The sequence below is a fragment of the Pseudorca crassidens genome, chromosome Y (genome assembly GCF_039906515.1).
Source record: "Pseudorca crassidens isolate mPseCra1 chromosome Y, mPseCra1.hap1, whole genome shotgun sequence".
NCBI lineage: Eukaryota > Metazoa > Chordata > Mammalia > Artiodactyla > Delphinidae > Pseudorca > Pseudorca crassidens.
The window spans coordinates 17,224,250-17,252,003 of NC_090318.1; the positions used below are offsets into that span (position 1 = coordinate 17,224,250).

Here is a 27,754-nt window from a genome sequence, read left to right on the forward strand (position 1 = left end):
AGCATAATCAATACATTTTGCTATTGAGTTTTTAGGAAATATTGTGGGTAGAGGAACATGTTGAATGAGACTGCATGGATAGATTCAGAAGCAAAATTCAAACTATAGGAGACTATATGGGATAATCAATCTGGTTTTATAATAAATTGTAAAAAAAATAAAGAATTGAAGGGGGAAACTGTTTTAGAAAACAATTAAAAACATTTGAACCAATTGCAAAGTTCAAACCTCATTTGCATTTTATTTCAGTGAAACTGAAAACATTTTTAGTTTGCCATTTACGAGAAAAACGGAAATTTGAACATACTTGATATTTAATGATTTTTTAGAAATTATTAATATCCTTGTGGGTCTTTTTCTAGTAATGTGATGGCCTACAATCGTCCATTACATATCTACTGACTTGGCTTGACCAAACTGTAATCAGCCTTCTCTCCTCCTCACAGTGTGCTAAACTTTGACCTGCCCCTCAACTTCGGGGAATCACTAACATACTAAGGTCAGAACATATTCCGTAACAGCTTATTCTGAGAATCAGCTGGCAGGGGAAACATTTTCTAATAAAATACCCCTACTTTACTTCCTGCTCACCCCTCTGCTTCTGTCCCACTAGGTTTCTGCTGCCCTTGCTCATCCTTTCCTCTTAAAAAATACTTTTTCTACTTGATGTTGAAATACTTGAAGATTCTGAAATCAAAGTGTTCTTCTATTCAATCGTCTTTGTGAATAAACTCTTTCCTTACCTAGGTCTTAATTTGGTTTTCAGTTTTCTGGTGCTATGACGCAGATAAAGTGTTGAGAGCCTTTTGATCTTTATCATCCTGACCAACAGTGCTGCCCAAACCGGAGGGGTTCCAGCCCAGGATTTGTGTCTCAAATGAAAAAGTGTAAATGTTACCCTTGAGTAGAACTCCACCCTAACTGAGGCCTTAAACGGAGGTGTTCTCTCTCTGTTGCCCAGGAGTGGATAGCACCATGAGACAGATAGTTCTTGACAGATAGTTCTTGTTCCCCAAGAACATGGCACCAAGCAGGTGACATCAGGAGTTAGTCAGCTTCTACCCAAGACACTGGAACAAGGTCCCCAGCTTCCAGGAATTCCTTATCTTTCTACCCTCACCGTTTTAACTGTCTTTCTTTGCTGATCTTTCATCTCTGTCACCTCCACCATCACTTTTGCTATCCATATAACTGATCCTATTACAACTGTAGCTCTCCATGATAAGCCTCACGTTGTATTACCTAGTTTTAAATTAATTTTTCATAGGAGTAGAGTTGATTTACAATGTTGTGTTAGTTTCTACTGCACAGCAAAGTGAATCAGTTATATATACATATGTCTCCCCTCTTTTTTAGATTCTTTTCCCACATAGGTCATTACAGAGCACTGAGTAGAGTTCCCTGTGCTATACAGTATGTCCTTAGTCTCTGTTTTCTATATAGTAGTGTGTATATGTCAATCCCAATCTCCCAATTTATCCCTCTCCCTCCCTTCCCCCCTTGGTGTATTACCCCTCTTTATCTTCTTCCTTACATGAGCTGTTTCCCCCGTAAGAATTACTCTGTCCCTTCAAGGAGCCCCAGATGTATAGTATTCCTTCCCATCATTCAGAGCTAAACCTCACAGTCCTACTTCTGATTGATTTTATCTACCCACTTTCCTTTGGAAACCTGCAGTTTTCCCCAAATTGCTATACTGTCTCAGGTTTAAGGGCATCCTTTGTGTTCACACTTAGTGGGGGCTCTGTGCATGTTTAGCAGTAAACATTAGGGCAGACGGGAAGGGCGCCCACTTCCTCTTTTCAGCCTCTCCTTCAGAGCCTAATTTCTTCACCCAAGTGCTGGATCCATCTTCAGGACATTGAAGCACACACGTAGCCACGAACTGGTTCCCAGTGGCCTCCCACAGCTGCCTGAGGGGGAAAGAGAAACCAGCTGAGGACAAACACCTACAGAGCAAAGGGAGCCCTGGAGCACCTCTCTAAGCAGGCGACCCGGGGACACGCGAACCAACCTGAGAGCTCCAGGAAGAGGGAAGCGTGTCCCAAGTCGGCTGGGTCCCTAGCACCTTGTCTTCCTGTATGGTGCCACAGACAGGGGCACGGGGAATGGAATCGAGCCTGCATGCTCCCCACGGTCAACCTGTCGAAGGCAACCGGGAGGAAACAGAACACAGGTGCACGTGACTCAGCTCCCACTGCGCCCACTTTCAACCACACCGTCCCATAGGCAGGCAATCGTTCCAAGAACAACCCGTGGAGCTAAATGTGCATGTGGGCTAGATCCACAGAGGGGAGGCGGGGGACAGAAAACAACTGGAACAGTAAACAAGGGGGCGCTGACCAAAATCCTTTCTCGTGGAAACACGTACGTGTAGAGTTCTGCTCAGGTACCTGCCCGTGTGTGGTGTGTGTATGGGGGGAGTAGGGGGGCACGTGATGCACGTGCGTGCTCAGGAATAGGCACGACTACTGTCATGCATGCGTGGACGTTGGGATGGACGCGGGGACGTGGAAAAGCTTAAAGAGCTCATAGAACGTACGTAAACTGTGGGCCAGTTGAAGCCCCCAGGCCAGGGAATCCAGCCCAGAGATCCCACCCCTGGAGCAAAGTGTAAGTAGCATCACACGCCAGCACCCTCGACCAGGGGCTGAGACTAGAGGGAGGAAGAAAGCACCTGTGGAAGGACAGGGAAGATGCAAAGTAAATGAGAATCATAAAGGGCCCGATGCCCAGGCCCAAAGAGGAAAGACCCACCCTCCACCCCTCCAGCCCCACTCCCATCTCAGCTACAGCCACCTTTATCTCCTTCTCCAGTGCACGAGCAACCTTTCCCCCACCCCTGTGTAGGCCCTTGAGAAACACCTGGCCTTTGTTTCATAAGGTTTGGCACACCGACCCACACCGAGGCATAACCGACTGCCTCACACTGATTTTGCTGGTTTAAGACATCACTCTAATGTTCTGACAACGCTTGTGGCTCAGGAGTATGGCCGTGATGGCTTAGCTGGATTCTACCCCTGCTCCCCTGTCCCACAAGACTGGGGCGAAGGGCTGGGCTGGGCTGTGATCTCATTTAGAAGGTGGACGAGAGCAGAACCACTTTCACAGGGCATCCTTAGGGTCGGCAAAATTCACATCCTCGGGTTGGCAGTGGTGACGGCATGCATGCGTGCGTGGTGGCCCTCGACTGGGTGCAGTCCTCAGCACCTCAGTGTGTGCGCACGTGTCCAAATAAAGTTTCTGGCGTTCCCCAGTGCCACCAAAGCGTGTCGTCCCTCTCTCGGTCTCTCAAAAGACAGGATGGCCGAGTCAACTTCGTCTCGTGCCATGTGTCAATGTCCGTTCCCGGAGGGACGCTTGTCACCTTATATTGGCTAGCAGAAAGGCAATTTTTGCCTGCCACTCAAGCGTTTGAAAGGCACTATGCAAACGTGTGTCACACAAAGTCCGAGAACCCGTGGGTGCCAATCACAGACGAGGAGAGCTCTTTTGGTGCCAGGCAAGGTAGAATTTCTCGGAGAGTTTAAGTATCCAGAGGGGATCCCAGGAGAGTGGGCCACAGAGGGAGGGAGCGGATACATACAGAAACAAGAACGCGCGCACGCACACACACACACACACACACACACACACACACACACACACACAGAGAGAGAGAGAAAGACAGAGGGGAGACAGACACTCAGACGGAGCTCTTCACTGCGTGGCTTTTCTGCTCTTGAGCAAAGGAATTCAAGTCGAGCACAGAGCTGGGTTTGCCGGACACTCCCCTCTCATGCCACAGAGCTTCGGGCTCTCTGTCCCCTGGAAGAAAAGTATCCAGCAACTTCGGCCACCATGCATTTCCTTGTACATTTTCTGAGAGTTCCCAGTGGTTAAAGGTCCCGAGGCAAACCGGATTCTCATTTTCTGATTTTGGAGCGGGAACTCCTGGCTCCAACTGGCACAGGCCACATAGGTATCACAGGGCACCTGGGCACCCCAGACACAAGGCCGGAGGCCTCCCTGGAGGCGAGCTCCTTGCGGAACCTGGGCTGCTAAGTCCGGGGTGCAGAAGGGGTGTTTTGGGGGACCCGGCAATTCCGGAAACCGACCTGTTTCCACAGGGCGAGGGGTGAGGCAGCCGAGGGTGACGCCCACTGTCCTCGCCTTGATTGGTCGTGATGGGGCCGAGCGGCCTGGGCGTGGCTTGGAGCAGCTTCCTGCCACCTGGACACGCATGCCTGGTGTCCAAAGCTCCTGCGCATGCGTTTCAGCTCTCTTCACCGCAGAGGCTCCTGGGAACGATTCAGTCCGTAGCGAAGCGCGATTGTAGTCGTTGGGTCTGCGTGGTGCTAGGCCCACGTGCTGAGCTTCTAACTGCCGCACCTTCGCCGCTGCCCCAGGCCAGAGCCAGGTCCGCATGGGCAGTGAGGCGGAACCCGGGGTCATCTTAGGTGTGGGAGGGGGTCCTCAGGAAGCAGGGGCCCGCGGGTCCCCAGGTGTGGTGCGGGAGGTGGGTAGGGTGCTGGCCCTAGCTGATGGGTGGGGCGAGGAGGCCGCCATCTTTAGCGGGCAATGCGCGGCCCTGTTGGAGGGAGAGGTGGCGCGGATCATGGAGGTGTTTTGGCAGCCTGTGGAGGACATGATGGAAGAGCTGGAGGTGGTGGCGGAGAAGCAGCAGCAGCAGGTGGTGGCGGAAGAGCAGGAGGAGAAGCCCCAGGAGCAGGGGCAGGAAGAGCCAGGGCCGTCCCCGAAGAGCGCCTCGCTGGAGGCGCTGGAGGCGCTGAAGGTCTTGCAGTTACAGCTGGAGCCTGTGAATGCGGAGTGCAGCCGACAACACTTTCGTCTCAAGGTCACAACACTTCGGAGGCGGAAGCCTTATCTGGAACACAGAAGCACCATCATCCAGAGCATCCCTGGCTTCTGGGTCAAAGTTGTATCCTTAATTTTGTATTTGAGAGACCACGTTGTGGCCGGGCTAGTGCAAGGGGTACCTAACATAGCGGGCCGTTTGGGTACCAAAATGTATCCGTTGGATTGTGCATTGTGGGCACACTCAGGGAAATGTGATCCTGAAATTGTGGGGGCATGCTGATTTTCTGCATAGCAGGAAGTAAGACTAGGGCTTTAGTTGCAGAGGTCCAAAAAGGTATCGTCATTAGTACCAGGGCCTCTGGAGACACAAGAGTTGTCTTGTGCACAGGTTCTTCTTGGAATAACCATCAGGGAAACGGAGGTGAGAGTGGGGAGTTATGAAAGCGCATCCTAGTTAGAGCCAGGAGTGTTTGCTGTGCGGAAGTAAGCTTGTTCTGTCCAGATGGAGATCAGGGCCTCCCTCTCAGAATCGGAGGCTCCCTGTTTTAGTGCAGATATGCACACCCCGAGGGGCTCATTGTTCCTTCATGCAGTCTGTATTGAAGGAATAGGACTAGATGCTAGTGGGGCCTTGAGATCAGACATTCCCAGGCCGCTGTCCGGGCTCGCTCTGTTCTCCCAGCCCTTTCACCTCCGGCATCTAGAGGCTCCTTGACGTAAAGCAGTTTGTGAACCACCCCCGGATGTCGGCCATGATTAGCACCCAAGATAAAGACATGCTTAGCTACATGACCAACTTGAAGGTCAGGCTGGGGAGGAGAGGGGAAATGATTTATCCCGGAAAGCAGGAAAGAACAGGTGTGCTGGAGAGAGATTTCACCCTCCGCCTCCACTTTGTCCGGCAGGTGGAGGAGTTCGCAGATCGCAGTGATTACCGCAAGATCATGTTGTTTTTCCGGAAGAACCCCTATTTCCAGAATGAGGTGGTTGTTAAGGAGTATCTCATTGAGGTCACTGGTAAGTGACAGCTCACTCGATCGTGGGGGAGGGCAGATGGGGTGAGGTGAACTTGAAACGTGATTTAGGCCCTTGTCCCACGCTCCTTTTCCCACAGGATATAGGGCATCTCATCTCGCTCCAATTCAGTGGCACCGTCGTTTTGAAAAGGAGGTGTATAGCCGCAGGCACAACAACAGCGGCCTTAACTTCTTCAACTGGTTCTCTGACCACAACTGTGTAGGATCTAGCAGGATTGCTGAGGTGGGGTGCCTCTGGGCCTCCTCAGCAATGGCGATGTTGTTCGGCTGGTCGGGGGGAGGGGTGTGGGCCTGGCCTGGCCTGTCCCGACCGGGCCCCTTTCCCCTACCAGATCATCGGCGAGGACCTGTGGCCCAATCCCCTGCGCTACTACCCGAGGGAGAAAGGCCCCACCGGGACAGGTCACCGAGAGGAGGACAGGTGGGTAAGGAGCCCAGGGGCTGGGCGCTGAAACGAGTAAGCTGGGTCGTTTATTTCACTCATGGAGGAGTTGAGGCTCAGAGGCATACAGTGACACCAGGGCGTGAGGGCGTCAGGGTGCGACAGCACGTCTGGAAAACTGCAGTGCAGGACTGGTTCTGACTAGGGAAGCTTTAGGCGAGTGAAGCAGCATGAGAGTCAAAGTCACTGAGATTCAAAGGTGCACGTCTCTGAACTGTCATTCCATGGCCATCAGCCCCACGCTCAGGCCTCCTGTACCGCCCCCTTAAATTTGGGCTTGCCTTTGGGCTTGCCTCAGGTTTCCCCCACCACCCCGTTTCCACAAAGGTGTGTGAGTCCCCTTTGTGCAAAGCCTTACCCCGCTGTCCCATCATTTTTTTCTGTTTTGATCATCACCGTCATCTTTTACTTTTCTTATGCATCTCCTTCACCTGCCATGGCTATTGTGAGAACAGTGGCCGTTTTGCGTCGATCGTGAAGAAAAGTTTCTAATATGCGGTTGGAGGAAATGTAAGAGATCACAGGGGATGTGACTCTGTCTCCTGGGCAGGGCCTTAAAAAGTTAAAGCGGTCTTTAGCGTCGTTCAGAGAGGTTGGGTTATTATGTGTGTGCCTGTGTGTGTTTTCAAAGGCACTCCCGATCTTGAGATGCGTGTGATGGAGCATCACCCTTGACCTAAGAAGCTGCTTTGGGTGAAGGCGAACGGTCAACGTGGTTGTCGTGCACACGAAGAAACGAAGAGAGATCTGGTGGTGAGACGTACAGAGAGGGAGACACCAGTAAACCTGGAATAAAACCGGAAGATAAATAAGCAGCATCAGTTGTATGTGTTTGTGTGGTGTTTGTGCAGGGGCTCAGGGTAGACACATCAGCCCCAGGCAGGCTTCTCAGTTTGCTGCCTGGGAATTACCAGGCCATGGAGAGTTGTAGAGGTGGGGGGAAATCATACTTTGGGATTGCATCAGAGAATGCAGTTCTGCCTGTGGGATGGGGGTTGGGGAGGAAGGAGAAATAAGAGAAGGACTGGTTAACTGGGGCCTGTCATTTTTCCAAGGGAAATGCGGAAGTTCAAGGAAAGGGCCTGGTGAGCAAGGGCCTGAGATTGAAATGCTGGAAGTTAATTTTGTTGGATAGTGGTCCTCCATGTATCCTTCCTGTTGCATATCATCAGACACTTTAATGGGATACAATGGGGGGAAGCCTTAGCATTTAATTCACTGTTGGACCGGATGCCCTTCTAGTGCATATGAACACAGGGTCTTTTGCTGAGACAATTAGCCCCTCAGGGCTAGGGTTCCAGACAACATCTCAGGACATGGGGGTATAAGGTGTATGGAGGACATCTGGGGAGGTGAGGGAGACACGGGTGGGAAGGCAGTGAGGATGTTAGTGTGCTCTGGCAAAGGTGACCAGGGGAAAAGGTAAGTTTGCTGGGAAACGGCTAAGCAAACAAAAACGGAGTCCCTCACATCTGAGTGAGCTCACGTGAACTCTGTTCTTTTTTCCGGGGGACTCAGTTTGGGTACAAAAGGGCACACGGGGAGAGGGGAGAGGTGGGGGGAGTGGGGAGTTGGGGATGTTAAACAGGCAAGTGCCAGGCCACCCAGCTGTGTGCTCTCTGTCCCGTGACGGCACAGTGGTTAATATCCCTATTTTCAGACAGGCTTAAGCCCTCTGCCCAAGGCCCGCTTCAGGCCAGGTCCCCAGAAAGTAAACATTTTTCTCATGAACAGTCTGGTAGAGGTGTCCCATCCTCGCTGAATGGCTGGGCACACCGTGTTTCAACCACAAAGGCACTGTCCTTCTTCTGGGGCCTTGCCAGCAGTCTGTGCCCCTGAGGCCAATGGGAAGACCTAGAGCATACCGAGCTCACCCAGGAAGTGGTGAGCACTTCGGGTGCTCCTTGCCAAGTGGCTGGCTGCTTCCCAGAAGCACGTCTGTCTCTGGACCAGGCAAAGGACAGACTCTGCCACAAACGGAGCAGGGAATGTTCAATGTTTGTCCCCCCAGTGTTCTTCTCTCTTCCCAGATACAGCGGCTCCAGCACAGGCGTCCCTGAGGGTGGCATATTGACAGTACCATTTCCGTCCCGCATGTTGAGCTCTTGCTCAACGACTTTTGGTAGAAGAGCCTTCTCCCAAAAGCCCCAGCTCTTTCCAGGACGAGGGTTTGACAATCAAAGTTCATGGAGTCACGGATGTCCCCTTCAGAGTGCACTGAGTTAGATCGCCTGCTCAGTGTCAGGTTTTGTATTTGAACATCTACATCCCAGCTATGCCCCTTCTACAGTGGAGACATCCGAAGGTCTAGAAGGCGAGGCTTGGCCTTTGCCCGCTGCTGTCCCCACAACCACCCCACAGACACTGTGGAAACAGGTCTTCTCAGCTTCTCGCACTGTACACCTCAAGGAACCCTTGGGGCTTCCACATGCTGGTCCCTGTCTTTCCTGGTGCTGGTAAAAATAAACTATGCTCTGATAACCCTGCAGTGGGAGTGGGACAGCATACTGGTGCGTGGTCTTAGGCAACCTCAGACGGGGCTTGTTCTAAGGACTCCAGGATATTTATCCACATCCAGAACATTTAGTAAGGTCTTGCAAAGGACTTAATCACCAAAGCAAAGGTTGGGACAGGCTCCCCCAACTCCTAACATCTCCTGCCAGTGCTTAGGTACCAAGGCTATGCTTAGGCCTGACCTGTCCTGGAGTGAAGCTGGGCAGACGTTCATGGATCAGGTAGCGGAACCGTAAACTGTGGACGGTTGACTTGATTGTCATTCTCTGGAGACTTGGCATGATGTGTGCCCCAGAGGCTATAGCTTACTGAGTTTCCTCCTGGGCTACAGAGCTTTAGACGTAGGTGTGACCCGGTCTCTTAAGGGCTTTTTCACGTGGGGCCTAATATCTAGGTGCGAGTAGATTGAATGCACAGTTGCACACGTTGCCTGAGGTTTTCTTCCGTTGAACTTCAGGGCATGTGAGGCCCAGCAGATTACTGATCAATCTATGAGCATTCTGGCTCAATCACTCTGAGCCACGTTTGCGTGTCCTGGTCTCTGGACATGTTCATGTTTTCCTCTGTCTGAAATGAAGATGGTGTGTCCGTGTTGTGTTTGCCCATGATCTCTCACTCTGAGCGTGAGTTGGTGTTCCTTCCTCTGGCTTTGCCCATGCCTTCGTCTCTCTGATCTTCCACCCATGCCTGTGCCCATATGCACGCCTCTAGTGCCATAGCTGTCGCAGTCTGTTCATGTCCCTGTTTCGATACACGTGCTCTGGGTTGCTGTTACTCACTTACTTATTTGTTAAGGTTTGTGTCTCTGAGTTGGTCTGTGCCTGCGTTCCACCCTTTCCTCCATTCCTGCATCAAATGCTTCCACCACCTTGAACTGGGACTTTTTTGTGAGTTCCGTTGTCTTTGTGAGCAACAAGAAATGCTTTATTGCAGGTGGAGTTAGCAGTGACACACATTTGGAAACAGAGGAATAGGCATGCCCTTGTGGCAAATCACCGACAGACAAGAATATCTTGTGGAGGTGAGAATATCAATTACGGCCCCCAGAGGGTGATGAGGACATTGAGGGAATGCATTTGCCAGGGAAGCTTCCAGGAGGAGAACGTTTGGGGTTGACTTGTTAGTGTTTTGTAAACACTAGTGCAGGAGTGAAGGAAGATGACTCTTATTCCTCCCCATTTTATTCTTGCGTTGGTCATTAAACCGACATTATGTGGGCACAATTTCTTCATGAGTTTTAATGAAGCATCACCCGAACGATAGGAATTGGGGCTAGTCTTCCTGTGAAGAGAAAAGTTGTTAGAGAATCCTTGCCCTCGGTGACCTCCTATGACCCAGGGAGAGGGGGTGCATGAACAAAATACGGGCATACCGAATAGAAACTCGTGGACCAAGCACCTCACCCAGAGGATCAGGTGGTGCTGAAGGAAGGTGAGGGCTTCAGGAAGAGAGAGGTATGAGTAAAGGAAAGTGTGATGTGTAGATTCATGAGTTTTGCCATACCTGAAGAGTGTGAGGGGCATGATTTCTTGAAATACTTGTCCTGCCCCTTTCTCTCCTGTCTCCACCTGGGACTGCAAATACGTAAGCCTTGGATTGCTCAGTGGAGTCTGGCAAATAATCTAGGCTGTTACATTTTCTGCATTATTTTTGTTCTCTTTCTGCTCCTCAGCCAGGATGATTTCAATTAACCTGACTTTAGGTTTTGTGATTCTTCTGCCTGCTCAAACCTTCCTTTGAAGTCTCTACTGAAGGTTTTGATTCACATGCTGTGGTTTTTCAGCCCATTATTCCTATTTGTTTCTGCTTTAAATGTCTCTTTGTTGAGAGTCTCTATTTCGCTAGACCTTGGTCTCCTGGTTTCTTTTAGTTCTTGCTCCATCGTTTCCTTTGTCAGGTGAGCGTAGGTATGACTCTTGATTGAATGTCTGCCTACAGAGTTAAAGTACTTGGTTTCCTCATGCACAGTATCTATTAATTTGCTTATCTGACCTGTGATGGGGCAAATACACACTTGTTTCATTGCATGCCTTGTAAGTGGTGTTGAAAACTGGAGATTTTGAAGTTTGGAATGCAGTAAATGGGGAGGAGGTTTTTCTCCCTCGTATTCATGTGTGGCTGCTGGTTGTAGTTGATCCTTTCCGTTACTGTGCCGAACTATTTTTGGTTAGACGGCTTTCTTTGCCGTGTGCTGTGTAGTCACTGGTGTTTCTGTTCCACTGCGTGGGTGGACACAACCGATTATTATTTTTTTAAACCGCCGGGGTGCTGGGTCAGGGGGTTTGGGGAGGTAGCAAGGAAACACAAATTTCAAAAACCACTCTCCTGGTCTCTGCAGATTACCTTGGGGCTGGGTGCACAGCTTCATCACCGTATACACCATTTTCATTTTCCCAAGTCTTCCCACCCAGTACACCTGGAGACTAAAGATCAGCCAGAGGTGAAAACTTAGGGTCTCCTCAAATCTTTTCTGAGCCAGTGAATGTGTGTGACCTTGTCTAGCAACACGGGGACGGGCAAATTTCTCCTTTACCCCTGTTGAGGTCCTTTTGGCTCTCCTAATAATTATGTGGACACAAGACAGATTAACAGGAAAAACAAACCAATTTAATTCATGTACACAGAGGTCTCAGAAATGGGACCGCCTGAAGTGACCAAAGCCCGCTGAATGTATCTAGTTTTGGACAAATAAATATTTTTATACATTCGACAAAACAAAGAGGCTTGTGCTTGCTTGGGCAAGCAGCCTAATGAAGAAGTGTCAGCGTTTGTTTATCCAGCTTTCTTAGCCTTGAATTTCCTAACTGCAGTGACCAGGATGCTTTCTAGCCTCCTGCCATAGGGAGGATACCGTCACATGGATTTAGTTCGCACTTTGGGGGAAGGCAGGGGGCCAGAGTATTTTTGTTGTGGTTTTCAATCATTTCCCCTCACTGACCGTTTCCCTGGTAGCCTCCGTTCAAAATAATCAACGTGCCGGTGAGGCATATCTTGGGCGGCCCGCTCTGAGCCCCAAGGATTCCCTCCTCTGCAACTTCCCTTGATGTTTCACAAAGAAAAGGCTAAGGTGATGGCCGTGGAGAGCAAAACTGGGTGAGTAGCTCAGTGCTAAGAGATCTGCAAAGGGAGAAAAGAACATAGGTTAGAATGAGGATGAAGAAAAACAGAAAAGAACAAATCAAATCAAAGTACATTTCCCCAAACCCTACCGAAACAGTTCCCCAGTCCCGGGAAGACATCAGTCCAATAAAACGGCTTTGCTTCATTTATGTGACGAAAGCATTTCCTTCACTTTTAGTAAGTTGGAGACTATTTTTCCCATTTGATTTACGTAGAAGCAGCATTTTCCACTGATGATTGCATAAGCTCATCCTCGCCGAGCAGTCAGGATGTCCAGAGCAAGTCCATTTTGGAGCACCACTGATGCTAGGCTGTTAACTTCTGACTGAAGTATTTTCACACTTTGCATAGGGGAACTGAACTCTTGTTCCACTACCATGGAGAGTTAAGATGGCTGTTCTAATTCATAACCTCCATAGCTTGGGAATAAGATCCTGAACAATGAAAAGAAGTTGGAGTTGTGATACCCAATGGATTGTCTATGACTTCCCTGCTGGCACCTTTATGGGACACAGTTTTATGAACAAAGGAGCCCAGGTTTGTAATTTGGCTGCATTTAGGGTGGAGTATTTGGTGACAGAAGGAGCCAGGTATCCAAGTCCCCATTGTCCTGACCGGTTAGGTGGACACCCTTTATATACTTTGCTGCCACCCAACATAAAAAGACCAGTGTGGTTTGCAGACAAGGTTACAACTGAGGCTCGGGCTTCGGAGGGCAGGTCCCAGGGAGAGGACTGGGGTTGGCTGCGTGAACACAGCCTGAAGGGGGCTAGTGCGCCACAGCTAGCCGGGAGGGAGTCCAGGGAAAAGTCTGGAGCTGCCGAAGAGGCAAGAGACCATTGTTTTGGGGTGCGCGAGGAGAGGGGATTCAGAGCAACGCCGAAACGAGCTTCAGAGACGGGCGCGAGACGCAGCTGTCGGTGAGGACAGAGACGGGCGTGAGACGCTAAGGCTGCTGCTGCCGCCACCAAGGAGCCTGTGTGCGAGCACAGGTCACGATCCACACCTCCCCTCCCGGGAGTCTGTGCAGCCCATCACTGCCAGGGTGCCGGGATCCAGGGACAACTTCCCCGGGAGAACGCACGGGGGGCGCGCCTCAGGCTGGTGCAACGTCACGCCGGCCTCTGCCTCCGCAGGCTCGCCCCGCATCCGTACCCCTCCCTCTCCCCACTGGCCTGAGCGAGCCAGAGCCCCCGAATCAGCTGCTCCTTTAACCCCGTCCTGCCTGAGGGAAGAACAGGCGCCAGAGGGCGACCTACATGCAGATGCAGGGCCAAAGCTGAACCCCAGGAGCTGTGCAAACAAAGAAGAGAAAGGGAAGTCTCTCCCCGAAGCCTCAGGAGTAGAGGATTAAAGCTCCACAGTCAACTTGATGTACCTGCATCTGTGGAATACCTGAATAGACAATGAGTCATCCCAAAATTGAGGCGGTGGACTTTGGGAGCAACTGTAGACTTGGGGTGTGCTGTATGCGACTACTAGTTTATGATTTTTATGTGTATCCTAGTACAGTTTTAGCCCTTGGTATCATTGGTGGATTTGTTTATTGGTTTGGTTGCTCTCTTCTTTTTTTCCGTGTATTACGTTTTTATTATTTTTAATTTTTTTATTTTAATAATATTTTTAATTTTTTATTTTAATAACTCTAATATATTTTATTTATATTTTCTTTCTTCTTTTTGTCCCTTTTCTTCTTTTGAGCCGTGTGGCTGGCAGGGTCTTGGTGCCCCAGCCAAGTGTCAGGCCTGAGCCTCTGAGGTGGGAGGGCCGAGTTCAAAACATTGGACCTCCAGCGACCACCCGGCCCCATGTAATATCAATCAGTGAGAGCTCTCCCAGAGATCTCTGACTCCCTGCTAAGACCCAGCTCCACTCAACGAGCAGCAAGCTCCAGGGCTGGACGCCCCATGCCAAACAACTAGCAAGATAGGACCACAACCCCACCCATTAGCAGAGAGGCGGCCTAAAATCATAATAAGTTCACAGACACCTCAAAACACACCACCAGATGCGGCCCCGCCCACCAGAAAGACAAGATCCAGCCTCATCCACCAGAACACAGGCACCAGTCCCTCCACTGCGAAGCCTACACAACCCACTGAACCAACCTTACCCACTGGGGGCAGACACCAGAAGCAATGGGAACTATGAACCTGCAGCCTGAGAAAAGGAGACCCCAAACACAGTAAGATAAGCAAAATGAGAAGACAGAGACATACACAGCAGATGAAGGAGCAAAGTAAAACCCCACCAGACCAAACAAATGAGGAGGGAATAGGCAGTCAACGTGACAAAGAACTCAGAGGAATGACAGTAAAGACGATCCGAGATCTTGGAAATAGAATGGAGAAAATACAAGAAACCTTTAACAAGGACCTAGGAGAACTAAAGTGCAAGCAAACAATGATGAACAACACAATAAATGAAACTGAAAATTCTCTAGAAGGAATCAATAGCAGAATAACTGAGGCAGAAGAACGGAGAAGTGACCTGGAAGATAAAATAGTGGAAATAACTGCCACAGAGCAGAATAAAGAAAAAAGAATGAAAAGAATTGAGGACAGTCTCAGAGACCTGGGACAACATTAAACGCACCAACATTCGCATTATACGGGTCCCAGAACAAGCAGAGAAAAAGAAAGGGACTGAGAAAATATTTGAAGAGATTATAGTTGAAAACGTCCCTAATATGGGAAAGGAAATAGTCAAGTCCAGGGAGCGCAGAGAGTCCCAGATAGGATAAATCCAAGGAGAAAAAACGCCAAGACACATATTAATCAAACTATCAAAAAAGAAATACAAAGAAAAAAATATTAAAACAGCAAGGGAAAAGCAGCAAATAACATACAAGGGAATCCCTTTCAGGTTAACAGCTGACCTTTCAGCAGAAACTCTGCAAGGCAGAAGGGAGTGGCAGGACATATTTAAAGTGATGAAAGGGAAAAACTACAATCGAGATTACTCTACCCAGCAAGGATCTCATTCGATTCGACAGAGAAATTAAAACCTTTATAGACAAGCAAAAGCTAAGAGAATTCAGCACCGCCAAACCAGCTTTACAACGAATGATAAAGGAACTTCTCTAGGCAGGAAACACAAGAGAAGGAAAAGACCTACAATAACAAACCCAAAACAATTAAGAAAATGGTAACAGGAACACACACATCGTAAGTACCTTAAATGTAAATGGATTAAATGCTCTAATCAAAAGACATAGACTGGCTGAATGGATACGAGAACAAGACCCGTATATAAGCTGTCCTTACAAGAGGCCCGCTTCAGACCTAGGGACACAGACAGACTGAAAGTGAGGGGATGGAAAAAGATATTCCACGCAAATGGAAAGCAAAAGAAAGCTGGAGTAGGAATTCTCATGTCACACAAAATAGACTTTAAAATAAAGACTATTTTTCTTTCAGTAAAGTTACATGTACCTTTATTATATTAATATATACACTACCAAATGTAAAATAAAGACGATTGCCAGAGACAAAGAAGAACACTACCTAGTGATCAATCCAAGAGGAAGATATAACAGTTGTAAATATTTACGCACCCAACATAGGAGCCCCTCAAAACCTAAGGCAAACATTAACAGCCATGAAAGGGGAAATTGACAGTAACAGAGGACAGGCATCTGTGTTCCTCCCAATCCCCCTAGTCTGTTCTAATGGCAGGTAACTAAGATCACTGGGGCACAAGACCATCTGATTTAGAACATTTAGGAGGCTCCTTTTGTCTCTATTAAGGATCTTTACCAGCGTGCACCTCTGAAAAAGGAATTTTTTTAGGCAGAAAACACTCATTGGAAATACAGTTCACCCAGTTGGCCTATTATATGCTATAGTATTTTCTTACACGGAAACAGGCAAAGAGTACCTGAAATCACCTGAAATGCTCACCAAGCAATAAAATAAGACTTCCACTATCTTTCTGATTGAAACTTTGTATTTTCGTAAAACTGTACAGCCCACGAGACCTGTGAGGACAAATACAAACTATGAATAACGGGCTTAATTCTCCTCCATTATATAATAAGGAGAGAGGTTTCCACCTCTGCCTTTTGCTCAGAGCAATTATTTTAGAAAACTTGTCGTTAAGTACTCTCTCCTCGTTTTGAAATGTGTATGAATCTTTCGGATGGGACTTTTCTCAGCTTTGTGACCCAGAAGTGTCCTTCTCAAGGACCTGGGGACTATCTCTTTGAAACAAAACCAGGAAGGGAGAGGGAGCCCATCTCCCAGGCTCTGTGGGAGGTGAGGGGCTGAGCTTCTGTAGGCTCCTGGCCCCAACCTGCAAACCTACCTCTCGTCACAAAGACAGGAGCGGTTCGTCTTTCCTCTGAACGAAGCTGATTAGCTACCACAGACGGTCCCTGCAATTCGCAGGTCAACTCAGGATGGCTGTGTATGTGTATAGTACACGCTGCTGCCAGGTCTTGCTGAGGCCTAGTCAGTGCTCATCTTGAGAACATTCACAGAAGGAGCTCTAGCTGCCTGACCACATAAAAGGGTGAGATTTTCCTTCTGTCTTTGCCTCTTTTGGCGAATTCCCTGTGGTGTGCACCACATTCTGATTTAACGCTTATCTGATGATAAAACTGCTGTCTTTCTCTTCTGCTTTGTGGAGAGGTTTGCTGGGGGTTGGGAGGAGATTTGCGTTTTAAGTATATTTCCCAAATGAACCTCAAATCCTTTGTGGAATAGGTGAAATACAGAAACATAAGCTACTATATACATAAGCACTGACTATACCTACGTACACTCAGGTATTCTTTGTAAGAGTCAAAATCATATTTATTGCTAATTTCATTTTTATCTACTGCAGTGAAAACTACGTTAAATTTTTATAACATATGCTATTCATTAAATTCCCACCGGCTATATCATCTATTCTCTAGGCTACAAAAAAATTCTATGGTAATTTATTGACAAATAAAAGTGTGGAGCAAATGTATTACGTATTTGACACTAATGGAACTATTATTCCCTGTTCATCACACAAACGCATCCCAGGAACTCCACCATCTGATTTCTAGGGTTTCCAGGAGCTTATCCTGGTTAATTACGTTCACAAATTGTGCTTCCATCTGTGCCTTTAATATAGATTTAGGAAAAAATAGCTCTATTATAAATCATCAGGGGCTTCCCTGGTGGCGCAGTGGTTGGGAGTCTGCCTGCCGATGCAGGGGACGCAGGTTCGTGCCCCAGTCCGGGAGGATTCCACATGCCGCGGAGCAGCTGGGCCCATGAGCCATGGCCGCTGAGCCCGCGCGTCTGGGGCCTGTGCTCCGCAATGGGAGAGGCCACAACAGTGAGAGGCCCGCGTACCGCAAAAAAAAAAAAACAACTTCAAAACATGGCTTCTTATTTTCTTTGAGTAAAATGCTACGAGCGGGGCCTCCGTGGTGGCGCAGTGGTTGAGAGTCCGCATGCCGATGCAGGGGACGCGGGTTCGTGCCCCGGTCTGGGAAGATCCCACATGCCGCGGGGCGGCTGGGCCCGTGAGCCATGGCCACTGAGACTGTGCGTCCGGAGCCTGTGCCCCGCAACGGGAGAAGCCACAACAGCGAGAGGCCCGCGTACTGCAAACAAACAAACAAAAATGCTACGAGCAAAGGAGAAATACCTTCAAAATGATGGAGTTAATTCATCCATTTGTTCCCTTATTTTAAAATATGTATAAAGGTTACTAGGCATTAGGAATAACAAGAGGAAATGTCTCCTGTCCTCAGAGTGAGCACAGTTCCTTGGGGGCAAAGGCAACCTCTAAAGCGTCAACTAAAATTGATGTGATCTATGGGAAGTAGAGGAAGAAACCAGCCTGGTTCCGTGAGGGAAGCCTGTGCAATTTCAGATGGAATAATTTTGAAGTGACCCTAACAGTATGAAGTGGTTTTACTTGAATAAAAGAGAGGGACGACCCTCTCTATTAACATTCTATTTTTACAATACCAACAGAAATGTAAACTAGGTTATTTCTAGTACTGCTCTGACAGACAGTCTTATTCTGAGGGTTCCATATTGACTTGCGCTTCAACTCCTGTCTTCAAGGCTCTCTGGGGAGGGGGCGTGCTCACCGTGCCCGGGGGATGCCCCCAGATGCGGGACCACCCGGCTCTTCCATCTTCCTTGGGAAAGCCTGGCCTTCACCCCAGAATCCCACACTGTTCAGAGACTTTGTGCTCATTAACTTCTTAATCTGGTCCATTCTAATAACGCAAAGCAGTTTTACTTAATTATTATTCTGAAAGTCCAGTTAAGAATTTAATCATTTCTAAGCAAATCACTTAAATACTAGTGGGACTAACCATGGTGCAGCACTTAACGAATTACTTGGTCTCTCTGTAGGAATATTATTTAGTCAGAATTGGACATCTCCTTTCTCTCAGCCAGCCCTCCTCTTAAACAACAATGGTTTTAAAATTCCAATTTTATGATGTAGTTTACCACTCTGCACTGGCATTATAAGAGGTATTTTCTAAATTAAGTGTCTGAGGTCTTTTCCATGCCTCTCAACTCGGAGACTCAGAGTTAGAGCTTATGGGTAGATGTAAGATTGTATACTGGATATTTCGGAGAGACAGTCCTCCAAGATTTCTACTAAAGTGTACCTGTTTCTTTGGACAACTGGAATTGCCCTCCTCTACTTCTGATAAGTACTACACCCTATTAATTTTATATATTTAAACATTTTCTTCCTCCTATACTGAGTGTTAGCTGGAAGGTAGGAAACTCGCTCCTGATTTAGGAAAAGGAGACATTCTAGTCCTATTCAGTGCTCTATAACATGTCCTAAAATTTCCATCTCTGTATCTATCTGCCTCTCTAAATACCTACCTATTTTTTTCCTTTTCCTCCTTCTTCTCCTCTTCCTCCTTCTTGTCTCTTTCTCTGTCTCTGTCTTTGTCTCTATCTCTCTCTCTCTCTCACAAACACACACACACACACACACACACACTCCTCATGTATATCTGGGGAAGATGCTGATGAGATTGCTATTCTTTACAATCCCTAAGTCTGTAGAGATGTCAATCTTTAAAAGACAGTGTGCGATCTCTCCTTTGAGAACCTGATACCCTTCTGGGAAAGCAGTATACTTGCTGCTTAGCGGTGATGAGATGTCCCAGGAGCTACTAAAACCTGACTCCTGTGTTTTTTCTTGAGAAATTTAATCATCAACACAATTGCTAATTCAAACCCTGTAAGTTGTCCTTCATTTTATGTTACAGGAATGTTCAAAGCCAATAAATTGAAGTCGCAGGTGCTCCACTCTCAGAGTTATTAAACATGAAAACTCTTTTATGTCCCTGAAGAGTCTGCTGAATTCATTGTACTAAGTACTTGCTTGCATTCCTGGAAATGAAGGGCAAAATTGTATCAATTGGTGCGTGTGGATTTGTGTGTCCAAGTCCATTTATCTGGTAGAAAACTGATCCTGTCTTTATTTAAAGTCTTAATATCTTGTTCATCATGTATTCTGCATCACTTCTGAGTTTTTAAAATAGTGCATTAAATATTATTCACCTCGATTACTGAATTTTTTTGGTGCACCCCTAAATTCTGTATCCAATGTAACAGCCTCACTTGCCACCCTGTCCCAGTCCGGCAGGACAACCTGACGTTAGTTTAAGTTCTGAAGTGATTGAGGACTTCACTCTTGCTTTTCTTTTGCTTTGTTTTTTTACATAGTAAGTAGTGTTAAGGGTATGAACACGATAAATCACCATTAACAGAGAAATATTGATAAGAGACATAAAATGTGTCCTTGCTTTTATGTGCAAAATATCCAAACCCTGGATGGGTATATTCTGGTCCATCTCAGTTTTCTGGTGTACATTTAAGTTTAACCACGTTAAAAATACTGATAAAAAGTAGCAAGTTGTGATAAAATACAAATGAAGTGAGTCAATGCATTAAGGGCATATTCCAGCTTTATCGCACTCTATCCACATGATCCCAACGCCTTTAAGCCTCAGCCATGCCATCCCCTTGTGGGGACAATACATATCAATTTTGTGAAGAAGGTTTTCATCCACGATAAAATAAAAGCAAGCGTAATGAGGTAGGAAGTGTGGACTAGGTTATATTTAAGAAGAGAATATGAGTACATTACAATCTGTGATGTACAAAGTTCTATAGGTATTAGTCATTAGTTTTTCAGTTTTCACACCAGAGGTAAAACCTGGAGGCGGCGGCTGTGCCCCCGACAGGAGTGTGGCGTGTGGACTCTACTCTCTGAATTACTCCAAGCCCACTCAGCCTGGTCACCCAAGGATCCCCGCATGAGACCACCTGCTTACTTTTTGTTTCTTGTCTCCATGGCTCAGTGCTTTACTGCCAGAGAGACATGGGATTCCTCCTTTTCTTTTTCTGCTTCACGGAGACAATTGCCAGTGACAGAAACCCAGGAAAACTTAGCACAAAGCACAAAACCGAGTCTAAAACTCCCAGAGGGGAACTTTCTAAAAGGCCATTAAGTTTCCTAAATGATAACGTAAGTGTGAAAAACCTCATAGGTTGGTGCTTTCCGTTTCCTGACATGTAAAAATGGTAATAATCATCACAGCCAGTGAACGACACTGACAAATGACACTCCTATAGTCTCTCTTAGTTCTAAGCTCATTCACATGTGTCGTTTCATCTTTGTCCTCGCAAGGAACTTGTCAGATTTCCATCTCAACGTCCTCATGCGAGTGAGGATAATGTCAAAAAACTTACAGAGAGACTGTGACTTACTCGAGATCACCAAAAAGAAATCTGAATTTAAGGTTCCTGTATCTTAGTCCTCTTCTATTGCAACCACGCCTCGCTGTTTTACTTAAAATTACGTTCATTTAAGTAACTGCTTCAGTAAAATGAAATGATACAAGACTAGGAACCTTTGTAGGCCAGGTTACACAGTGCTCTAAACACTTAACCTACGTTATGGTTTGGTCTGACCATTACAAATTCCGTACACTGCGGGCATCGTTCTGGAGGTGTAACTTACACACAGCTTACATTAGCGTCAGGGGTACACGGTAATGCCTCGACGTCGGTATACACTGTGAAATCACCACCAGAATAAGCCTAGTTAAAGTCTGTCACGACACACAGGTGCACTTTTCTTCCTGCACTGAGACCGTGTTTCATTCAGTGTTACTGAGAAGTAACTGACGTCCGCCACTGCGTTAAGTCTAGGGTGTGCGCAGCACATGGTTTGATTTAATGGTGAGAACCGCCCCGTACAGTTCCAAGACTACGCAGCACAGTATTGCTAGCCGTGGTCACTGTGCGGGACATCACATCCCAGGGCTTATTTCTGTCACAACTAGAAGTTTGCACCTTCCGACCCCTTTTCCCCTATCTCCTCCACGCCCCGCCCCCACCTCTGGCGACCACCACTCCGTTCTCTGCATCTAGGAGCTGGTTTTCTGTCTGTCTGTGGCCTGGATCCCACGGAGAAGAGAGGCCGTGTGCTGTTTGTCTTCGTCTGGCTACTTTCACTCACCCTACGGCCCTCCAGGTCCATCCGCCGTCACACATGGCGGCACGCCCTCCTTTTTCACGGCTGAGTGGCACCCATCGTGCGCGCGTGAGCGCCCCTCTTCTGTATCCGCTCTCCGCTCACAGACCCGCAGGGGCCCCCGCCGCGCCTACTGCGAAGAGCGCTGGGGTGAATGCGCCGCTGCAGACACCTGGCTGAGTCGGTGCTGACCCTGAGGGTTTGCCCAGCCCCGTCAGTGGCCCCAGGGGCACGGTCTCGTGAGCACCAGACTCCGGCTGACCCTCAGGCGGAAGCTCTGCACGGAGGCAAATGTAGGCAGTCCTGTGGGACCTCAAGCCTCAGCCCGTTTGGCCACCAGGGCCCGGCCGTGTCCCCCGGTGGCAGTTAAAACTGGGGCCACAGCCACTGACGTAAATCCGGGGTCACCGACGTAAATCCGGGGGTCAGCGACGAAAATCCAGGTTCAGCGATGTAAACCCGCGGTCAGCCACATAAATCCGGGGCCTCAGACATAAAACCGGGGTCAATGACGTAAATCCGGGGGTCACTGACATAAAACTGAGGTCACTGACGTAAAACCGGGCCCCCAGAGGTAAAGCCGGGGCCTCAGCCGTAAAGCCGGCGCCACGGACGTAAAACTGGGGTCACTGACGTAAAACGGGGCCTCAGACGTAAAACCAGGGCCTCAGACGTGAAGCCAGGGCTGCAGACGCCTGTCAAGCCCAGGTGGAGTCCCTGGTGCGCTGGGCGGCGCGGGGGCCACGGGAGGCGCGGCTCTGAGTCCGAGGACACCAGGCCGCCCTGTGCGCCTCAGGCCACAGCCCTGCCCCTCCGGCGTCTCCGGGTCCCCATCGCCACGCAGCAGCCAGGCGGTGAGTACCCGGGCCTCTGAGAGCGGCTTCCGGGGGCCTTGTGGGCCCGGCCCTGGCGGTTCTCAGAGCCAGGGGTTCCGGGGCTGCACGCGGGAGGAGGTCTTAGAAGTCGGGGTGCCGCGTGTGGGGTTCCAACCCAGCTCTTCAGGGAGCAGCCCAGGGTTATGGCGAGCCCGCGTCCCAGAGTAGGCATCGCTCAGCCGGGTTTCGAGGGTTTTCAGAGGAAGTGGTTCCAAGTGTAGCTGTAGATCCCGTATTTGCGGGGTGCAGGGGAGCGAGTTCAGCATCCTCCTCGGTCCCCATCCTGAACGTGAACCCTGTGGTTCTCATTTACCCGATATTACAGATCAGGAAACCGAAGCCCAGAGAAATTCCGATTTTCGCTCGTAGTCACTCACGGTGAACAGGGACCCGTGGACTCAAGAGTCAGGCAGCCCAGGACCCCATGCCATCCTGCCTCCCAGGAAGCTGCGCAGACACTCACTGCTTCGATGCAGTGCGACTGCATTCCTGCTCATGCACCGGTCTGCACAGGGGCTCGCGCAAAAACCACAGACTGGGTGGGCGGTTTCCAGGCCAGAGGCGTGTTTCCTCGTAGTTCTGGGAGCTGGAAAGCTACGATGGAGGTGTTGGCTATTGTGGCTCGTGATGAGGGGCCCCTTCCTGGCTTGTAGGTGGGTGACTGCCTGCCTACTGCTCACGCGGCCTTTTCCAAGCGCAGAAGAACGGAGAGAGGGGTGTCTCTCCTCCGCCTCTTACCGTCTTAGGGCCCCACCCTTACGAGTTCCTTTAATCATAATCACCTCCTACGAGCCCTGTCTTCAGACACTGCTGCCTTGGGTGTTAGGGCTGCAACATAAGAGTTTTCGGGGGACACAGTTCCGTCCAGGGCATATTAGCAAGCACAAAAATAAATGATTACTAGATGTTTGGAACCCTTTGCAATTCTGTGCCTTATGTTTCTGAGGGGCTGCACTGTCTTCCTTTCCGTATTGCATATTAATTTCTCATTGCTTCTGTAACAAACTACCACAAATTCGGTGGCTTAAAACAACGTAAATGTATTATCCTGCAGTTTTAGGGATCAGAGGTCTGGAGTCAAGGTGTTGGCAGGACTTTGTTCCCTCAGGAAGCTTCAGAGAGCGTGCGCTTCCTTGCCTTTTCCGGCTTCTGGAGCCGCCCTGCATTCCTTATCCCGTGGCCCCTTGCCCCACGCAGTGTCTTCCGCACACTGCGTCTCTCGGACAGTCCTCTTCTGTAGTCGGATCTCCCTTTGCCCTGAAGGACAGTTGCCATTCTGCTGGGTCTGCCTGGCTAATCCAGGGCTCTGCCATCTCAATATCCTTAACTTAGTCACATCTTCACTTTTACCACGTAACATAATGTATTCACCGGTTCCAGGGATTTGGATGTCCGTGTCTTTGGGGGGCCATTACTTCGCCTGCCACGTGGTGAGTACTACATTGAAGCAAACTGCTTTCTAATATCATTATGCTATGCTAATCAATAAATTACTAACTTAATATTCTAAAGTTAGAGTCACATATGTTTCAGCTTACTAAAGTGGCAAATGGTAGGCACACCTTGGAAGACACACTTACAAGGAGATATTCCAGTTTCTCATATAATTAGCCTATTTTCCTTGGAAATCAAATCAGGACTTGCCAGTTGTTGAAATGGGCTATCACCAGAATCATTTACTTTCTCAATAATTTAAAAGTATGTGGTGAACTAACATGTGCTTAAAGATCCTGAGTCTGAGTAAACAATTTGTTAAGATCCCTTCTAAAATTCTTCTCATGGCTTCCCGAGGATACAGATAGATGGTCAGTTATTTTCTGCAGCATTTCTCCTCTGATATGGGATATACTTGGGAAGCATCTCTTAGGGTTAATGTTGAAAGTGTTGCTTATTTATTCTAAGTATTCTGCACCTATTTCTAACAAAACACTTTCCTTTGAATTCTGTGTCAGTTTTATCTTCTTCAGTGTACTTGAAAATTGCCAGGTAAGTCCAGCAACTTCATCAGCCTTCATCCTCCTCCTTAAGAGTAACGAAAGGAAGGATTCTTACTTAATTTGGGGAGTACCCTTCGGGGAATTTCATTGGCTAGGTTATTATGTAAGTGGATGAAAGATATTACATGAAGATTGGCCATTGCCCAACTGGAGGAAAGAAAAGAGTTCATTGTAAGCCTGCCTTAAGGCCTTCACAAGAAAACTACTAGGTACCTATAACCATAGAGAGTGAGTCATGTCAGAGAATCTCATAGCTGAGATTCGCTTGTTTGTTTGTTTGTTTTCCTTGAAATCTGCACTCCCTGCCCGCAGAGGGAAGTCTGTACTTGTCGGTGAGGCATCAGGGTCGTTCTCAGTAGGTTTTCAAAATATATTGGATTTAGGAGCCGAATCACTTGCCTCCTCCCCATGCCCCCAGCACGCCTCACCCCTGCTCCAGAGTCTTCTCGGTGCCTTCCTGATATTCAGCACTTAGCCCCTCTCTTGATTTTTAGGAAAACTCTGGGTTAGTTCTAAACCCCAAATGTTTAAACCGAGCCTCCTCCGTCTAGCTCACCCCCAGACATCCTACAGATGGTTTGGTTTTGCTTTTGGTCCCAAGTCTGTGGTCCTTGGACACGTGCTCTTGGTGACCAGTTATCTGGTCCTTCATGTTTCAAGCTCCATTAATATCTCATTTGCAGAAAGCGCCATTCATAACTAGGTGTCATAAATGATTAACTCCAACAGATAGTCATGGCTATCTGATACATACATAATTTTTTTTTAACATCCTGAATCTCATTCTGATGAAGTACAGTAAATAATTCAGGTCCCATGGTCGAACGTTGAGAGTGAGGTCAGTTAGATGAATGAAGCTTGAAGATAAATACAATTCCATTAACAGAAGTTTATAATAATGATTTATCTAAACGTCTATTTGAAACGAAACAAAAAGCACTTGGGGTGGTGTCAGCAGAAAGTGCATATAGAATCGCAAAGTCAGTTCTGGGCCCCTCGTCTCTTAAACACGTGCAGCCCGTCGACAGAAGCAGGAATGTAGAGATATCCACGTTCCTTTCTCGATCCTACTCTGAAGTCAGCAGGGTGGGATGCATGGCAGAAATTTTGAGGATGCTTTAAATGTTGAGTAATCTCCGTACATCTCATGTCTTCTTGGTCTTTGTCATTTGTTCTCAAAATGACAACATTTGTTCTCATTTGCACCAAAATACGTAATTCTGGTAAATTGTGATGTACAGTTGATGCTCGTTAAGCACCATAGGATTGATTGTAGGGTTACAAATCAGTTTTGGATTAGGCAAATTCCTATACAGGGATTCTGCAGGTAGTGAGCATCAGCTGTGATTGGTGAATCTCTATGACCACGTTTTCTCTTTGCTCTTGTGTGTGCTTATACGCTCATTTATATGAGGGTTTATCATTGACTATTAGGGAATGATAATGGTGCTGAAAAACATGGATGTGGAACTTGGAAGGCATCCACATGACACAAGAAGTCATTCAGACCCAACTATTAGAAAGAGTGAGTGGGCTCTCAGCAGAATGGCGAGAAATAAAATGAAAAATTGCACTTGCTGCAAAATATAACTACCGGTCATTCATCAGACACTACGAGTGTGATGTGACAGTGTCACGAGTAACCTGGGTTAAAGAGACGATGAGCGACCTGGGTAGCTAGTGCATCTCAGATAAGCAAACTTTGGAGATTAAACAACAACCATGTTTTGGTTGTAGCTCATGACTTCGCGGGTTAGGTGTTTGGAGAGAACTCAGCTGGGCCCTTGTGCTCCACTTGGCACTGAGGGAGGTCTCGCAGCGGTGTGCAGATGGCAGATGGGGTCTGGAGGGTCCAGGGGGCTTCCACTCACAAGTCGGTTGCCCTGGTAAGTGGATGGAAGTCTGGATTCAGCTGGTAATGCCCACCTGAGAAAATTCCAAGAGGCCCCAAGGATTCCAGGGTTCCAGATGCTGTCAGATTTCTGTGATGTAGACTTGGAGACCCAGAATGTCCCTTCAGTTGGTCAAGCAGCTCAGCGCAGAGAGGAATGTAGCGCTCTCTTTCTCTCTCTCTCTCTCTCTCTCTCTCTCAGTTGCAGAAAAGGCAAAAAGTGCACCCCGTGAAGTTATCCTTTCTACCCTTCAAAGTACCTGTAGTGAACATGCTGTACTTCTGTTGACTTCTACACCCCAAACCAATTAGTGGCAATACATTTACTTTAATGTATTTTAAAAATATCTTCTTAAATCAGGCTTGTTTGCTCATTAATATTTATTTTCTTAATCTAATCACCTAGGGTGAAAATGGAAACTATAAAAAGAAAGGAAATGTAGCTTGTGATGTGCAAATGTAGTATCATTTCCTTAGAAAAGTCCAGAAAGAACAAATAAAAGTTAGCCTCAGTATCAATTAGAGAAGAAAGAATTTTAATTCATGCATGTTAATTGTTTATCACCATTGTAATTGGTAAAGTTAGTTGAATATCAATATTTTATTTATTGATAGAAAGATGAAAGTCAGAAGGTAGAAACATTTGGAACAGGGTTTTTTCATTTTTCATTTTTTAAACTCCTACTACTGACTGAGGCTATTAAGGGCTTAAAAAAAAACCTAAGCTTATAAATGGAGTGGATTTTCCTGTGTACTAACTTTTAAAAAATATTTGGTGTCATACAATTTTTATAAACTACCTTTATAGTAGTGCTAACAAGTCAATAGCTGGAGTCTTTAGTAGTTAGATCCCATATATTCTGTTGAATTTAAAGTTGTCAGTGTAAGAAAGTTATGTGTTGTAGTGACAGTGAATTAACTGTGGGGATTCTCAGATCTTTTAGGTGGTTTTCAGGCATGGAGACACAAATAATATATTAAGTAAACGAAAAAACAAGAGGTTAAGTTAAATGACAGAGAACTAAGGCAGTAAAATCAAGTTTCCCTGCAGAAGAGTGTGCTCAGCAGCCAGCCAGGAGAATCTGTGAATAGGAAACACATGCACAAGCTTTTCCATCACCATCGAGGCCCCTCCCCTCGGTAGATGTCGGTTATGTGGGATCCTTCAGTTTTAAACCCAGGAATAAGCTGTAATAAAACATTAATGAAAACCAGTTGGATAAAACAGTAGAGAATTATTATTTGGTTTCTATCATGACAACTTCTCTTACCACAGCAGCGTCTCATATTTTTTGTCTTTATAAAGTTTTGCATGTGTGTAAAAGTAACCCACGCTTATCATAAAATGTAAATGTTGTAAACGTCTGTAACACAGCCAAGTGGAAGCACCACGTGACACTACAAACAGAGGAGTTCCGTCGTCAGTAGTTTGTACCAGGCTCGCGTTTAGTTCCTTTTGTAACGACAGTCGTCCCCAGAGTCAGCCAGGGGTCCAGGGTACTGAGAGGAGGGAGAGCTGCCCTGGAGGAAGGGGACCTGAGTTCCACTTGACTCTCTGTCTTATACCTGCT

At 47.5% G+C, this 27,754-nt stretch overlaps 1 protein-coding gene across 1 annotated transcript in view; it reads left to right on the forward strand.

The window, feature by feature from the left end:
• The first annotated feature begins 4,405 nt into the window (after window positions 1–4,405).
• The window catches only part of LOC137217892 (testis-specific Y-encoded protein 2-like), a 41,727-nt gene continuing 18,378 nt past the window's right edge, over window positions 4,406–27,754 (forward strand). Inside the window, exons 1-7 of the mRNA XM_067724892.1 lie at window positions 4,406–4,921; window positions 5,526–5,603; window positions 5,706–5,817; window positions 5,915–6,060; window positions 6,170–6,258; window positions 22,072–22,274; window positions 24,263–24,281. Of these exons, the coding sequence (XP_067580993.1) occupies window positions 4,406–4,921; window positions 5,526–5,603; window positions 5,706–5,817; window positions 5,915–6,060; window positions 6,170–6,258; window positions 22,072–22,274; window positions 24,263–24,281 (1,163 nt within the window). The remainder of the gene's footprint in view (window positions 4,922–5,525; window positions 5,604–5,705; window positions 5,818–5,914; window positions 6,061–6,169; window positions 6,259–22,071; window positions 22,275–24,262; window positions 24,282–27,754) is intronic.